Here is a 15,828-nt window from a genome sequence, read left to right on the forward strand (position 1 = left end):
ATCCCCTCCTTCTCAGCAGATGGCAGTGTTTTTTATTCAATACCAAAGCATTACATTTGACCCTGATTGTTTGCGGAACTTTTGTGTAAAGGAAAGATATCCACGAGTTCTAATGATTAAACATGTTTTCAATGTTAAACATCCATGAGTAACATTATTGTCAACCAAACATAATCTGTCAGCGTGTCAAGGTTCGTATATTTTAAAGGTATTTGCATGGTAACTCTATTCGGCTTGTTTACCCTGTAGTCTAAACTTTAATTAAAACATTAACCATCAGAGACCTTCAGAGGTGTGTTGGTCATGCCCGCCGGAGTCGTCTCGCTGGTCTCCCGGCTATGCGCGCTGTCGCTGATGCCCACCGTCTCCTCGAAGAGCTGTCGGTTTGCCAGTAGAGATGTCAAAGCATGGACGAAACATAAATTTGCACAGAGAGTCCCTGGTAGAAGACAAGCCCAGGACCAAAATACGTTAAATGAGGATGGCACCATGGTGGATGTAGAGGACAATCTAGATGCGTTACACAGGTAAGCAGTAGAGCCAATCCCCCATGTTTCATACTCCAATATATAAACCCTGCTTATTAGCAGCAAATTCACAATAGATGGTTTGTCACATGTTGTTTCCAGCGAGGAAAGGAAAAGGAAGATTGCTGTGAAGTTTTCCAAGATCAAGAGGCGGATGACTCCCTCAGGGGCCCCAGAACGCAGTCTGAGCTGGGACACCATCGAGCAGATCCGGTGAGAACAACCTCTGCCTTTTAATGAGTAAAGTAATGATTGTATCCAACACAGTTGGACTCCACCATGTGTATATTAGTATGATGAACTCCTCTGTGTCTAATAGTACCCTCTGTTCTCATTGGCTCGCTAGGTACTTGCGGCGGGAGCAGCCGGAGGAGTGGACAGTGGAGCGTCTGGCCGAGGGCTTCGGCGTTCCACCCGATGACATCCTCAGGGTCCTGAAGAGCAAGTTTAACCCAACCGCCCCACGAAAGGTCAAGCAAGACGCCTCGGTGCTGGCCAGGCTCGGCCACCAGCCGGAGCTGCTACCGGCTGGTGGAGCGCCACCGAGTAGCCTGCTGCAGTTGCCTGCTCAGAATACACCCATCATGTTTGGGGCCGGGGACGGCGCCAGTGGTTCCGCCGGCACTCTAGTCCCCTCAGCCAATCGGATGCTGCTGACACCCAGAGTACAAGAAGGAAGAGGAGGGGGAGAACTCTGTGGAACCCCCCCAGGTAGTGGTCATGCTTCTCTGGCCACTCGGCCCAAACCACTGTCCCTCACGACAGTGGTGGAGAGCGGTAGACTCACTCCTGCCCCTTCAGTATCAGAGGAAGACCACCGTGGTGCTCCACCAGTGGAAGGGGGGGAAGACGACGGGGAGGAGGAGGAGGAGGAGAGGTGGGATGGAGAAGTGTTGACTGAGAGTGACCTTGAGGGGCTGATGCTCACGACCAAGCCCTCCCCTGCGGTGAAAGTCGGTAAGGACTTCTTTGACAGAGAGGGTGCCTTTTTGTACAGAATTTAGGTGAATCAATTATTGAAGTTAATTGCTTTTCCTATGAAACTATGTTGGAAACTGTGATCGTTTATTTCTGGTGCAATATCATAAATTAAGTTTATTGGGTTGTGTCTTTAAAAGAAGGAATCGGTGTACACCATACCATGCATGGTTTAATTTGAATGTATGTAATAAGTGATTATTATGCATTGTATCTTCACAACTGTTGTAAAACTGACTTAGTGAACCAGCGCTAGGGATCTCACCATACAATTTAGCTGACTTGCAGGACTTCCTCTTAATATAATCGTAGTATCACGTTTCATCAGATTGTGTCGTATGACAAACCGCAAACGGCAATGTGTCCCTTCCTTCTATTTGGCAGTTTCACAAATAAACATTTTGCGTATTTATTTAGGTTTTGTGCTTTTATTTTCTGTTTTCTACAGGGGTATTAACTTAAACATTGACACTTAAACATTGACAACATAAAATCCAAAAGATCAGAAGTACCATGGTCATTTATTGTTCATCCCAAAGCAAGTTGCATCAAATATACATTTAAGAAGAGAGAAACAAACGGGTACAAAGATGTATTGTTGTGCAGAGTATATTTACAGTAACCATCACAATGATGTATTATTTTATACAGTAGATGTCACTACAGCTTTATTCAGTTTACTTGAATACAAATACAGTATTGTATGTACCTTTATTCATTTTATTGCCAAAACATTACACATTTCCCTGCTTTTTAAAGTCGGCCCTTCAAACATTCAGACTATAAAACAATGTCAGTTTGGTACCGACACAATTATCGTCTCATGGTAACACATGTTCGCGTTGCTTCTTGATTAATCCTATAAAGACAAACATTCCTTCTTGTCAATAAACATGCAATGGACTTCAATGAGCGTCTATTTTGTTTAGATACGTTTTCTACCTAAATACGTCAATTTGTGCAACTACTATTTAAGTTTAGATGTAACTGGTTGTATTCATGAGCCAGTCTGATCCAGTTGATCTAGTCATATACTGCACCAAGCACTTGCTACGAAATATGTGGCACACAACTGCACTCTGAACCCGGTCGTGGTTCATAAATACAGGTCCACTTAGAATTTTTGATTAGTCCTATATTTTCACAGAATAAATTCAGCTCATGTGTTGTGTCAGCTTATACTAATGGTTATTCATATATTATTCATTATTTCATTAGTTCTATTAGTCTAAATCAATTGCTTCATTTACTTTCACAGTAACATGATGTAAAAATAGCGGAAGATATTAAATGTGCTTATTACTTATTCTAAGTTTCCGCCATACAATGTTTTATTGTAGATTTTTTGTGTGTCATGTGTAGAACAGGATTTGGCTGATTTGCAAAGAACTGCTTAGGCGGTGATAAGATACATTTTTGTGTAACAAATTATGTTACATTACTAATATTTACAGTTACATTTGTAAGACTGTTTTAAGGAACATGGAACTACAAATGTGTTCAAAGGAGTTTGTGCTTTAGGCGGTATTACACTTACATACTAGTTTACACACTGATCCACACTGAATTCAAACATCAGTTAGATCAGTTATGAATAATGTCTGTGAATGTGGATGATATATATATTTAAACATGTTATTGCTATCCAACTAAAGGGACTTAGTTTTTGCCTGCAATGATCACTGTGAGGAAAACAAAAGCACAAGTAAAATCGAGGCTTTAGCGGCGGGAAGAAATGGTACCTAAGCCACAATAATAACCAGTAACCGTAAAAAGCATTTAGCAAAATGAATTTCAGGTGTTCCTGGAACGTGAAAAACATGAAAAATAAGGTTTATATACAAGTGCACGAAGAGAAAAGGGATAGTTACACATCACACCACCTTCAACAGAAGTCAGTAGTATTAGAATCATTCTCCGGTGAAACAACAACGCCTGGTAGCTTTGCCGCTCAAAAAGTACAACGCTATTGCTCTGGCTCTTGTTCACAGCAGCCATTAATTCACTGTATTGTCCAGCCATTCTCAAGCAAAACAACAAAACAAAGCCTCACCACTAATAAGCTTAATCAATTATCAAATCAGTAGGAATCAATAGCAACAGTGTGACACTTCCAACGCTACCCTCTCTTCTGCCAAATCGCCCTTCACCGAGGCACCAACACCAGGGAACCCCGGTTCATTCTGTGTTCACCTCATGCCTCACAGCAAAGTAACACCAACTCTTTAGGCTTTCGGTAGAGGCCAAAAGGTCACATTAAAGATGAAAGGAAACCGTAGCTGGGCTGGAGAGATGAACAGGCCACTGCACACTCCAAGTCTGCTGCTCTCCAGGCATGGTCTGCTACTCCAGCAGGTCCTAATCAACAGGGAAAGGGAGATTAGTTAGAATAAATAGTCTCTGCCTTTGTATTTGGTATAATATGTTCAAACTATTTCAACATGCCCGTTGCTTAAAAGGATTTATGATATAACTGTAATCATGGCTGATCGATGGTGATCAGTAATGTTATTGAAAAATCTCATGAAATAACTCACATATTCTACAAATAAAAAATGCTTCTTAAAATTCATAATACATAAGAAGTACGCCATAGGCTAATCCACCATTGTGCTACCTCGTTCGGCAATAGACAGTGACATAACTGACATTTATTTAAATGACAATGTTTGGAGATCTTTGAGATTGCCACTTTGAAGAAGACGAACCTCATCAGAGTCGTTGTGGAACTCGATCTTGCCGTTGGGGGTGTGGTCAGTCTCCAGCGGCTCATCCCCGTTGAGGCCGTTGGCCTCCGCATGCTGCTGAAGCACAGAGTAGCGGTGGACCAGGAACCTGCACAACACAACACATTGGTCAGATCACAGTGCACTCACACAATAGTGTAAGGTACATTGAATCATAGAAGGATTGCGATCACATTAGTCTCATAAATCAGACTTTAGATAATTATGTAAAGTCTGATGGCAGGTGAGCTCAGATCTTGGTTACACTTTCTTTTGCTTCGTATTTGTTTCAACCAATAATGTTGCTTTCGGCGGGGATCTGGAAGCGTGTAATGGCAAACACAAACTCTGCCAGCAGTAGAAAACTGCAAAAAACTTTGTATAGGTTTCAAATCAGCACCGTGTGGGCTGGCTAATGTGGAAATATTCTTATGGTGTAGCATTCATGATCGTTTAGGTCGGTAACAATTAGTTTGTAAATTTATGTTTGCGTTGGAAGTATTCTACAACACCAGAATTCCCTCTAGGCCCCAATTGCTGTATAAGCTTTAAGAGAGCAAGAGAGCAACACTGACCTTCCACCACAGACATACTTCTTGATGAAGAGCGCACCGGCCGCGATGCTCAGCAACATGACGATGGTCACCGTGACGATGATGGCCGCCGAACTGGAGGACTTGAGCACATCTGACTGAAGAGACGAGAGACATTGTAAACAGGAGATGAGTGCTAAGGGCTCAGGCAGGAATTAATCAAATTAAATATGCTACAGAAGGGCCGGAGGAGAAGGTGTACCTGTAGTTCAGGCCCGACCATGTCACTGACACACCGCGTGCGCAGGTCTATCTCCTCGCGAGCGGGGGTTTCCCCCCCCTCACATTTATCCCCAGGGATTCTTCTATAGCTGTGGACATAGGAGGGCAAGGGGACATTTAGATAGTACAAGGATTGATTCAGGGGCGAACAAGGGTTCTTTGTTCATTGCCCGTGTTTTGGTCCGCTCCTCCTTTGTTTGCTGGATTATCAACCACCATCAACGAAACCCAAAGCCCGTGGCTCACTGAAGCCTCTGCACTCTCGCTGATCATCCGCTCATGTGTTCAAGCACAAAGAGTCGTTGAATCTCCCTTTGTGTCCACACAGAGATACCAGCGGGACACTTGGGTGGCTCAATGTAAATTTAATGTAAATGAAGCATAGCAAGCCTCCTCTTACCCGCTGGTCATCAGCTTCTCCTCCTTGCCGTGCAGACAGAACTCCAGGTCCTGACCTTTGAGGTCGGGCTGCTCAAGACACTCAGAGCTATTCTCCTTCCGGAAGTAACCAAAGTCGCTGAGGAGAGATGGCAATATTAAGGATTAGGATTCGAAGTTCAAAGTCCTCTGAAACAAGTCCAAATATTTAACACACATACACACACACACACACACACACACGCAAAGGGCTCATGATAATATGTAAATCGTACCAGAGGAAGTCATCCAGGGTGCACAAGCAAGGCGTTGGCTCGGGGTTGACCTTGAATTGACGTCCGTTCAAGCACACAGAGTCCTTCCTCAAACGCAGGAACTTCTCCTTGTAGCCCAGCATGCAGCCGTCGTCGCGATCGCTGATGTCATCCGAGTGCGCCAACCACGGCACGTAGTCGTTTTCGCCACCTGAACATTATAGAGCTAACTCGTATCATTGCATTTCAGGTTATGATTTACTTATCATAACCCTAAATAATACTTGGGTAGTAGTCAATAAAGTAGTCATTTATTTATAAGCAATAAAATATTAAATTAAATACATGACTTTTTTGCATTAGGTCATTTTGACTGACTGACTGACTGACTGACTGACTGACTGACTGACTGACTGACTGACTGACTGACTGACTGACTGACTGTGTGCTGTGTGTTTCTGTGGCTCACAGTCTCTGGTGAGCAGCTCTCTGAAGTCGATGGTGAAGGAGACCCAGTACTGGCTGAAGAGCGAGTCACTGTAGCCCCACAGGCTGACGTTCATGGAGCGGGCCCCGGGCTCCGACGCCAGGCCGGTGAACATGATTGGCTCGTTGGTGAAGTTGTACACGCCCCAGCACTGACCTTCGTCCGTAGAAAACCTGTCAAGGAGAGGAAGCACAAACAAACGCTGATCAATATTATCCTTCTTCGCATCTTTCTTGCAAACCAGACTTTAAAACCCCCAAAAATATCAAACCGTTTCATCTTGTTCGATCACACAGCCAGTCCTGATTACACCACATGATCAGTAACTCGGCACCTCCCCCCAGCCCCTGCTGCTTCCCCCGCCTGTCGACGTTAGAGACAGACCTCCATCGGTTTGGCCATGTTCTAACTCCATCGAGCTCAAACAACACCCCTCCCTCTCCGATCGGGACGTACTTGATCTGGTTGACGGGCTTGGTGGGGCTGTGTTCCACGGCCACAATCAGGCCGCCAGAGTCCAGGATGGAGTAGTGGTGGGGCCCATTGAGGGCCTTGAACCAACTGTAGCCCCCGTCATCGGAAACGTACACGTCAGGGTTCATCACGGAGATGGAGTCACCAACGCTGCCTGTTGGGGGGAAGGGGAAGTAGATGTTACTGAGGATATATTAATGCTAAAAAAAATAACATATTGGTCAAAAATGCCTGAACTATTAAACATAGAATGATAAAGTAAATCCTACTTTTACTTTGTTATTCTCAGATGTCTGACGATGTTATCTTGTTTGGGCAGGCAGGTTTAATGTTTCAACCAAAAATACCCTAACTTGTTTAGGATATAATGAAGCCTGCAGCCTCACACGCAGCAAGCTGGAGTGTTGCGTCTCTTGCAGGACCACGTCAAACCCTGAAGGATCTAATGACATTTCTCTGTATTTCTCTGAATTTCTCTGCAAAAATACTGCATTTGCACTGACAAAATTATACTGCAGTCCATCTATCCCTTGTTCAAATTGAGGTTCATTATTATGCACACATGAAGTGATGGCGAGTAAACCAAGCACTCGTACTACTGTAGTTTGTTTTTGAGTTGACATTGGGTTGCAGGGGCTTGTTTGTTAGGTTACTTAGAGCCTGGTTCAAAACAATTAAAAAAACTAAGCCTTTCATTTCTTTACAACAGAAAAACTGTTGCAGAAATGAAAGGACTTTTGGTTTTTAAATTGTTGCTGTTTTATCTAACAAAGTTTCAGAAGATATGTGTGGTGGGGTGAGTGAGTGAATTGAATGAGTGCGGGTTAGTGCGTGTCCGTTGGTGCATGCTTGTGTATGTGTGTGAGTGGTTACCGTGCGCTATGATGAGACCCACAGCATTGGGCTCAGACAGAGGCAGCATGGGGACGCCGAGTTGCTTGGAGGTACTGTAGGCTGCGTGGATGTGTAGGCTACACTGTGGACACACAAACAGCACGGCTGTTTAATCTCTTGGCTTCCTCCTTAAACACATACCTTGTTCCCCATTACAGAGTACAACACATTTCATTGAGAACTTGACTGCAGAAATTGTACTCTTATCTTTAGACGTCTTCCATTGAACCCTAAAATTCTCGCTGAGTCACCTTTTCTGGGTCCTTGGCCGTAGCATCACACCTGCTGTTGGTTGGTTTCATTAGGGGCACCCACTCACCCCCCCGGTCAAAGGACACCACAGACTGCACTGAGCTATCTGGGGAAAACAACACAATGGTTCCTATTACAGCCTAGCATGGTATAGCATTGCATTGCACAGCACAGAGGGTTTCAATCCTTTGGTAGGAGGCATCCACCATAACTAGACAAGCTAATAAAATATTGAAATGGGGCCGGTGGGAAACAGAGATGCTCTTAATGTGTGTGTTTCTCAAAAGGTCAAGTATAAGTATGTGGCCAGGCTCTCTTTCTGTGTGTCTGTGTGTCTGTGCCTGTGTGCCTGTGTGCGTGTGTGCGCTCACCTTCAGCCAGGGTGCTGGTGATGAAGACCCCCCGGAGGGAGGTGACGTTGGTGAAGTCGGTGTCGCCCCCTATGGTGGTGTAGAGGTGGCGCTCCAGGGACTTGGAATACACAATTCCCCGGTCGTCGGACACGTAGATGGTGCCACATCCTGAATCTGCCCAACAAAAAAACAGAATTGAATGTTATGGACGAAATGACATCTTGCTACCTTGACATTGACTATTGGTGCAGGATAGTAGGTTCAAATATGTTTGATTTGAAAGTGATATGAAAGGGGTTTGAACATTTATTCTAAACAGGTCATGTGTGTTTAGTGATTCAGTGATCAGGTAAATCAGTTGCGTCGGCCTAGGGTTAGGTTTAGGCTTAGGCTAACCTTCCCACAAAGGGAGAGGACATGGCTTTTACAGGTTGTTAGCACCGATCACCAACCATGACAATCGCATAGTGACCAAGAAAACTCAGAGTAACTGACCCCCTGGTTCGTCAACGTGCATGAACACCATGTCATCGTTGGCAGCCAAGATGGAGTAGAACTCTTCGTGGCCCACAGGTGGCAGCTGGGCCATGTTCCACAGCTCTCCCTGGTCCACCGAAACATGAATCATCCTCAAGGTGCCCTGAACACACATACGCCCAATAGAGTTAGACAGGAACTACTGTCTGCCAACAGTTTTACGCTCTTGCAATCTCCAAATGTTAGTTCTGCACTAGAGAACACCAGACGTTATGAAACAAGTATTTTTAGATAATTCCCCGTACATGGGTTTGTTTCACTTTCACACTTTAAAATAGGATACAGGTCGACGCCTAAAACTGGGTCAGATATGTCTTTAAAAACTTTTGTAAACCATCGTTCCAAAGTGTTTTTTGTTTACAGGAAAGGAGGTAGAGAGGAGGCAGTGGCAGAACGAAAGCCCATACAGATATATGCAAACTCAGGCAAACAAGTGACGCAGCAATGCAGCCTGTAAAACCACGTCACCTGGTTTCAAACCGGGTTGACACTTCACACGACATACCACATTTGTCCATAGCTTAACCTCAAACAGCCATTTTATATAGAACAGTCCCATTAACCCACTATCAAATGAAAGGAAATCTATCTGTAGGATTGTGCTACTGCTACGACAAGCAGAAAAGCACGTCCCTTAACATCTTGTAGTCGATAGTTGGATCTCATTCTGACCTTGCCAGTCATTACAGACGCAAATAGAAAGCGTCCACCGAGTCCAAAGGAGAAAATGTTGTTTGCCACGGTCTTGATGGTCTTTCCATAGTCGGTCGTCCTCTTCAGATCCAACATCCCTCGGTCCACTGAAATAATTAAGATAAATGAAATACAAGACACGTGTACATACGATAACCATCATGTGTATACAAACTGAAGATAAATAATGTTGCAAAAATAGAACTAAAACAACTCAGTTCCTACATTTTGCATTCAGTCATGCTTTCGAAGCGACATGCAAACAACAAAACAGCTGCGAGATGAGAGAATCTCAGAAGACATACTTCCTGTGTAGACGTATTGTTTCCTCATGTGGCACTCATATGGCAGGTGTGTTTTCTAAACCCTTGATAACCATTGGATGTAAAATAAACAAACGTTGGAAGTTGGAAGGCATGAAGTGAACATCTGACTTACTGCAAGACCCGTTGGGATGGCTGGTGAAGAAGATGGTGTTTTCCGGCCCCCTGAAATCAGAGAGATACAAGGCTGTTTAAAGGCCTTAGCTAAAAACAACAACGGTCACAGTCAAGTAAGCAGAAGAGGGGCGCACACACATGGCCAAACACTCAAATAGGCTTTTATTTATGACCATTGTCCTTTCAGTGAATATATTTATCTAGAACAATGATTAATTGGGCAGTAAGGATGAAATTCACCCGCTTGACTATTTCATTATTTTGCTTCCACAATGAAGTAAGCATCTCAGTCAACATGAGGAAACATTTAAATCTCAGTAAAATAATAAGTAGATTTGAATTTATATTTTTCTATTTTGCAAGTGAGCATTGCCAAAGGTGCAGCCTAACCTATTTTACATACATGTGTCATGGGGTTTTGTAACACTGTGGCATGTAAACAGGGAAGGCATAATAAGCAATCCTTGCTCTACTGGCACACTCTTCCAACTGGGAGGTAAGGTTCAGGCTTTGATTACAAGTCATTGAACAAAAGGCCTTACCCTTTCCTGCTTTGCACTGATGTGTATCTTAATTCACCACAATTCCCTTAGGCTAAAATGGTTGGATGACTAAACAGTTGAAAGAACAATTGGTAAGGCTAACAGGCTATAAGGATAGCTAGCGCTCTGATTTGATGTGTCACATGCCAGGGTTTATCATAAAGCCACTTTGTGTACTCCGTCACGTTGCCTGTATTGTTATGTTTCACATCATTAGAAACCTCCTTTGGTTGAACTCAACCTACTTTCCCCTCGACTGGTCGTATCAGGGATACTCAAGCCTTGTGGGAACGATATAAAGGTCTGCGAGAACCGAGAGTGGGCAGCCTCCTTGGTGCTGCAGCCGTGAATACAAGCGCTTACAGCTGTCATAGTCAGTAAGCGGTGCACAGCAGGAAACACTGAGACAAACAAACAAGGTTACTTGCTGTGTTGTCATCCATGCCCTCCACAGACTGCATCGTCATGGTTTTCACTGACGTTTAATTATGCTGCCTTGGCTTATATTGAAATAGAAACTTGGTTGTGGAAATGTGAAATGCAGGAGAAAGATACATTAAAACCTTGACGCTTGTCAGCGAGCGTTCCAGGGGAGCTACAACATCCTGGCCTCAAGTAGTGCAACATAGGCTGCTACTTTACTTAGATGCACGTTATCCGAACTCATGTCATGTTACAGAAAGCCTTCTATTCATGGGCTCCATCTGGTGTGTATCAAAGAGGAACTATGTCAAGAAATATCTACGAAAGCGATCGCTACAATACTAAAACATATCTGTGTCTCATTGCTCACATACCTGGACTGTGACCATTCCAGATAAACTATTTAAAGGTTTGGTTTTGCCCACTCCACCTCAAATTCAGTATTGCTCTGAGCTTTGTTTGGTGTCAAGGCACCATTGGTCCCAATTATTTGGTAGAGCAAGAAGGAAAGACAAAAGGGCTTTTTCAGCGACTCTTACCATTTCACCATGCACACCATGTCATGGATCTTCACCCAGTTCACGCCAAAGTCTTTGGACAACCACAACTGATTCTGAGAATACAAATTCACAGCCTTTTACTGGGCAAACTTGTGGAACTGTAGATGCAATCCTGGTTGACATAAACCTTGTTACAGTACAACGAGTCAGCAATTATTCAATTCCAATAATGAAATGCAGTTACAAGGAAGTAAAGGCCTTCCCGTAATCAGCTATCCTTATATGGTCATGACAGAAACCATAAATGGTGGTCAAGCACAAAGACACACTAAGACAAACAAATCCACCTACATGGTTGCTGGTAACCAGCAGTACGTTGGCATCGCGAGGGTTGTAGGTTATCTGCATCACGGGGATGAAGGGGAGGTCATGCTGGGTGAAACTGTTCCCGAAGTCGTCAGAGGCAAAGATACGATATCCCTGTTCTCCGGACACATCTCCAGTCATGATGACCTTTGAGACACAGAAATAATGATAAGTATGCAAATATTATAAGACAAATGGGACAGATAATTGTTTGTTAATAGGCAGATTATCTATTACAATGTTATTGAATGTGGCAAAACACCATTATAACCCTGATATACAATCGTATATCAGTATCATCGGATTCCACATCCGCAGAGTCAATCACATCCTGCATGTTTCCAAGACTCACTTTCCCCGAGTTCTCAGGGCCAATGGCAATTCCAAACTCTGTTCGGATGAACGTGTTGTTAATTAGTTCTGTCACATCCAGGAAAGTTTTCCCGTAGTCATTACTGGAAAACACAATGAAAAGTGAGACTTTACTGTAAGATACCAAAATGAAAATATTTTTATTTATTAACGAAAGACAATGGTACTTACCTCCGATAGAGTTTTGACTGCCCAAATTTGATCATGAGAAACGGTAATTGAAAGGTGGTCAGCGCTAGAATGACCTGCCAAGAAAGCATAGTATCACATTTATTTCAAGACACTGGTTCATTGTTATTGTCAGTTGGTGCCATTACAACACAGATCACAAGTATATTCCACTGGACTCGTTCTGCCAGTCTTAGATAGGTAAACACAGACACTATTAAACCAGGCGCAGTTATTGCCCTGTTATTAAGCGTTGTATTGCTTCATTCTTGAGTTATATCGGTTATTTCTAATGATTATTTTTCTTATGGTTATTATGAAATGCATAATACACTTGTCCCATTGGAACTATCCAGGTGGGGGAGGGGGGGTATCGGGGGGTTTGGCTGGGGGCCTATTAAGTAGAGGGTGGGATAATGAAACCAGTGTACAAAACACTTACCCCTGTGCCATCTCCAACCCAGGCCAGTGAAACAGATCCGCTCAGGTCGTTGAAGATGTGCTGATTAAGAAAAGAAAGAAAACACAACATTCAAATGAGTCAAATGAACAAAGAACATTAGCATGGAAGCACTAACACAGCTCTGAATTTGTTTTAGAACCCATAAGATCATCACATACAATAAATCTGTATACATATAGGCTACAAGCATAGGGTAGAATCAAAAGCTTAATGGTAAGTCATCCAAAGTTTTATATTTTTCTTTGTAACCTAGTAACGCAGGTCAATATTTTGTTTTTGGATATTATATTTTGACCATTTACTCATTCCTTTAGCCATGGGGTTGAGTGATGGGGCCCTTAGTAACAACCCCCACAGAGAGCCACACCAACCAAAGTAGAGGCAATAGGGCAGTACGGCCCGCACACAACTATTCAGAGATCACCATGGGTCACCAATAAATAACTAGGTAGGCCAATGGCTGCCTGTACAACACACCCTTAATCTTCCTTAGGGAATCCTTAATCTTATCCAATGGTTCTCCACTTTCACTATGTCACTGTGCATCCGTAAAGCCTTAAGTTTCCGCTGTGGCCTTAGGAAACTGCTCTCTGGGGGGGTTCCCAGAAGGGGGAGGTAAGGGGTGGGTGGGGGGCAGCCTCAGAGAGAAGCAGAAAGTTGAGAGGACTTCTGACCTTCAGGGGGACAAAGGTCAAGGTGGATCTAACCATCTTGGGCATCAAGGCCCAGGGGCAGCCACACCCTGAGACCCTGACCAGGGTTAGTTCCTCCCCAGGCACAGTGAAGTCTGCCTGGTGGGTAGAAGGCCGGGCTACCGTGTCCGGCTGGTGGAACTGTTTGACTGTTGTTATTTTTCTTCTGCCGTGTATTCCCAAAGGTGGCGGAACACGTTGATCCAGTTTGGCGTTCTTCTCTTTTGTGGGTCATGTGTACACGGTTGAACCCACAGAGATGACACACAGCCCTGAAGTGGCCAGACATTTTCCCTTTGAAGCTTTCATGCAAAGGCACAGCTTGCAATTACAACGTAACTTCCACACTGCCTGTCACAAGGTTTCAACTAAACTCTGTGTTTAAGGTTTATAAATATGATTATGTCATAACTTTGCTGCACTCACCATTAGATAATAACATTAGGACGAGAATAACCTGGCTACTATTACTAATTTAAAAAGATACAGGAAAAGGTACAATTTTCGTTGAAGGAACTTAAATTATAGCATAATTTATAGTTTTAAAGAGAACTACACGAAGTTAGGGTCTCTTCTGTATTGCTGTCTTCTGCTACTCAGCACCTGCGTAACACACTGCCGCTAAAATGATCCCACAGGTGAGGAATTACTAGACCAGCGACGATAACTTACACTGTGGGTGTTGGCAGCCAACTTAGTTTCATATCCTTGTAGCGCTTCACAGGTGTCTCCTTGGTCGGCGCTCCGTCTGTTTATCGTGTGCTGGTTGGTCGTTGCAAGCCATGCAGGAATAGACCTTTTTGAAATCCGGAATCCTTTATCCATGTAAGAGTTTCTCACAAAAACAGGATGCCGTAGGTTTCGGCGCTCTAGGTGAACATCTAGAGCCACTGCGAAAGTGAAAAATAAAAACAACACGCAGTAGCCCGAAAGTCCCATTGTTGAATGTGTGCCAATGGCAAGATTTCACACACAAAATACGACAGTGCGCTTTATCCTAATGTTGCGCAGAAATTGATGGTCGCTGCTGCTTCGCTAGGCTACTGCTGACAACACACACACGCGCACACACACGCGCTAACACACGCGCGCACACGCACACATACGCACAACCACAAAGGTAAACACAAACACACACTATCAAACACACTCTAACACACACACTCACACAAACACACACACACACACAGTAGTCCTGACAGCGGAGCTATCGCGGGCTTTGTGTGCACGGGTCACAGACGACTCAAAGCTGGCAGGTGAAACCTCTCCTTTCGGATGTGAAGCAGATGAAACGCCGCATTAGTCCGAGCAGACGGTTGCCCAAAAACGCACAAAAGAAATGTGTATGCGATGTTCAGGCCGGTTATTCGCGTTGAGTTACTCCTTTGCCAAAGTGATGGACTATAAGGTTCCCTCAAATTGTGTCCATGGGACATGCATCTTGGCAGGATAACGACGCTCGGATTTGTCAGGATTTCACGTGACCCACGTATGGACTCTTCCGATTGGCTGGAGTCGGAGCGAACGATTTGACCAGCTGCTGTCAAAGGGTTGTCAAGATTGGTTGAGTCGAAGACCGGTGCAGTAAATATTCAGTTAATGGTGTAATTCGCATTTCTTTATGCGTCTAATCAATTAATTATGCGTCTTATATTTGTCATTCATTCATTTGTATGAATGTATGTATTAAAAAAAGTGCAATAAAGATATATTTGGACTTCTGTTACACGAATAATCTATGAATAAAATAATTACTTATTTACGTTGTCTGACTATATGGTTGTCGAAACTACTTCAACATGAAGTGACAGTCTATGATTGATTTAGTCTATCATACAAATTGTTAACGTAAAGACCAAAACATGATATTGTCATTCATGCTGTGGTCAAATCTCTATCTCCAAATATAAAAGAATATAGTGAGGGATATTCCTATCTTTACACTTAACGGAGCAGTCGGTATTTCCACCAAATAAATAATTAAAATGTGTAGCATTAATTTGGGGGGTTGCGCTACAGCCTCATACCCTGATTCAATTTGCGCATGTGATTGAGTGCGCTGCGCATCTCGGAGCCAGAACCCATGACTGCTAATCGTGTGACGAAGGAAAACAGGAAAACTTAGTTTCAAAAAGTATCAGATTATATGGTTTGGTGGTGTTTTGAGGGCATACTTATGCATAAATATGTTTTCTCACTAGACTAACTATTATGGGGAATGGGGGGAGAAGACAAGCCACATATTAACACCATGCCGTTGAGGTTGATTAAAACTTTCCTTGTCACTGGCCAGGACAGGAGATGTATCACATTGTCACACCATGTCATCGAGACAAACAAAGAAGAGATTTGTGGAACAGGTTTGAAAGGATTCGTGTTGTGTAAATCAACGGTCAGCCTGGTTCTTCTACTGCCAGTATGCGGGAGGCATCACAATAACGTATTTCCCTTTCAGTGTTCCTCAAGATAGTCTTTTCAAGTTCGGCCTACACTG

The 15,828-nt window shown here is 43.5% G+C and overlaps 2 protein-coding genes across 2 annotated transcripts; one reads left to right on the forward strand and one right to left on the reverse strand.

Annotated features, from left to right (window-relative positions):
- The first annotated feature begins 16 nt into the window (after positions 1-16).
- ngrn (neugrin, neurite outgrowth associated) lies at positions 17-2,622 on the forward strand. The gene is made up of 4 exons (XM_056589475.1): positions 17-191; positions 281-527; positions 630-740; positions 874-2,622. Exons 2-4 carry the CDS (start codon positions 304-306, stop codon positions 1,529-1,531), a joined length of 993 nt encoding a protein of 330 aa, XP_056445450.1. The 5' UTR covers positions 17-191; positions 281-303; the 3' UTR covers positions 1,532-2,622.
- sort1b (sortilin 1b) lies at positions 1,899-14,789 on the reverse strand. The gene is made up of 20 exons (XM_056589375.1): positions 14,007-14,789; positions 12,622-12,681; positions 12,183-12,256; positions 11,992-12,094; positions 11,625-11,786; positions 11,313-11,386; positions 9,807-9,856; positions 9,348-9,475; positions 8,634-8,778; positions 8,157-8,312; positions 7,785-7,891; positions 7,513-7,615; positions 6,622-6,793; positions 6,148-6,338; positions 5,700-5,889; positions 5,447-5,563; positions 5,027-5,135; positions 4,807-4,922; positions 4,214-4,340; positions 1,899-3,863 (listed from the first exon to the last, which is right to left on the reverse strand). Exons 1-20 carry the CDS (start codon positions 14,271-14,273, stop codon positions 3,849-3,851), a joined length of 2,466 nt encoding a protein of 821 aa, XP_056445350.1. The 5' UTR covers positions 14,274-14,789; the 3' UTR covers positions 1,899-3,848.
- Positions 14,790-15,828: the final 1,039 nt, after the last annotated feature.

This window comes from Gadus chalcogrammus, chromosome 1, assembly GCF_026213295.1.
Source record: "Gadus chalcogrammus isolate NIFS_2021 chromosome 1, NIFS_Gcha_1.0, whole genome shotgun sequence".
In the NCBI taxonomy this organism is placed as follows: Eukaryota; Metazoa; Chordata; class Actinopteri; order Gadiformes; family Gadidae; genus Gadus; species Gadus chalcogrammus.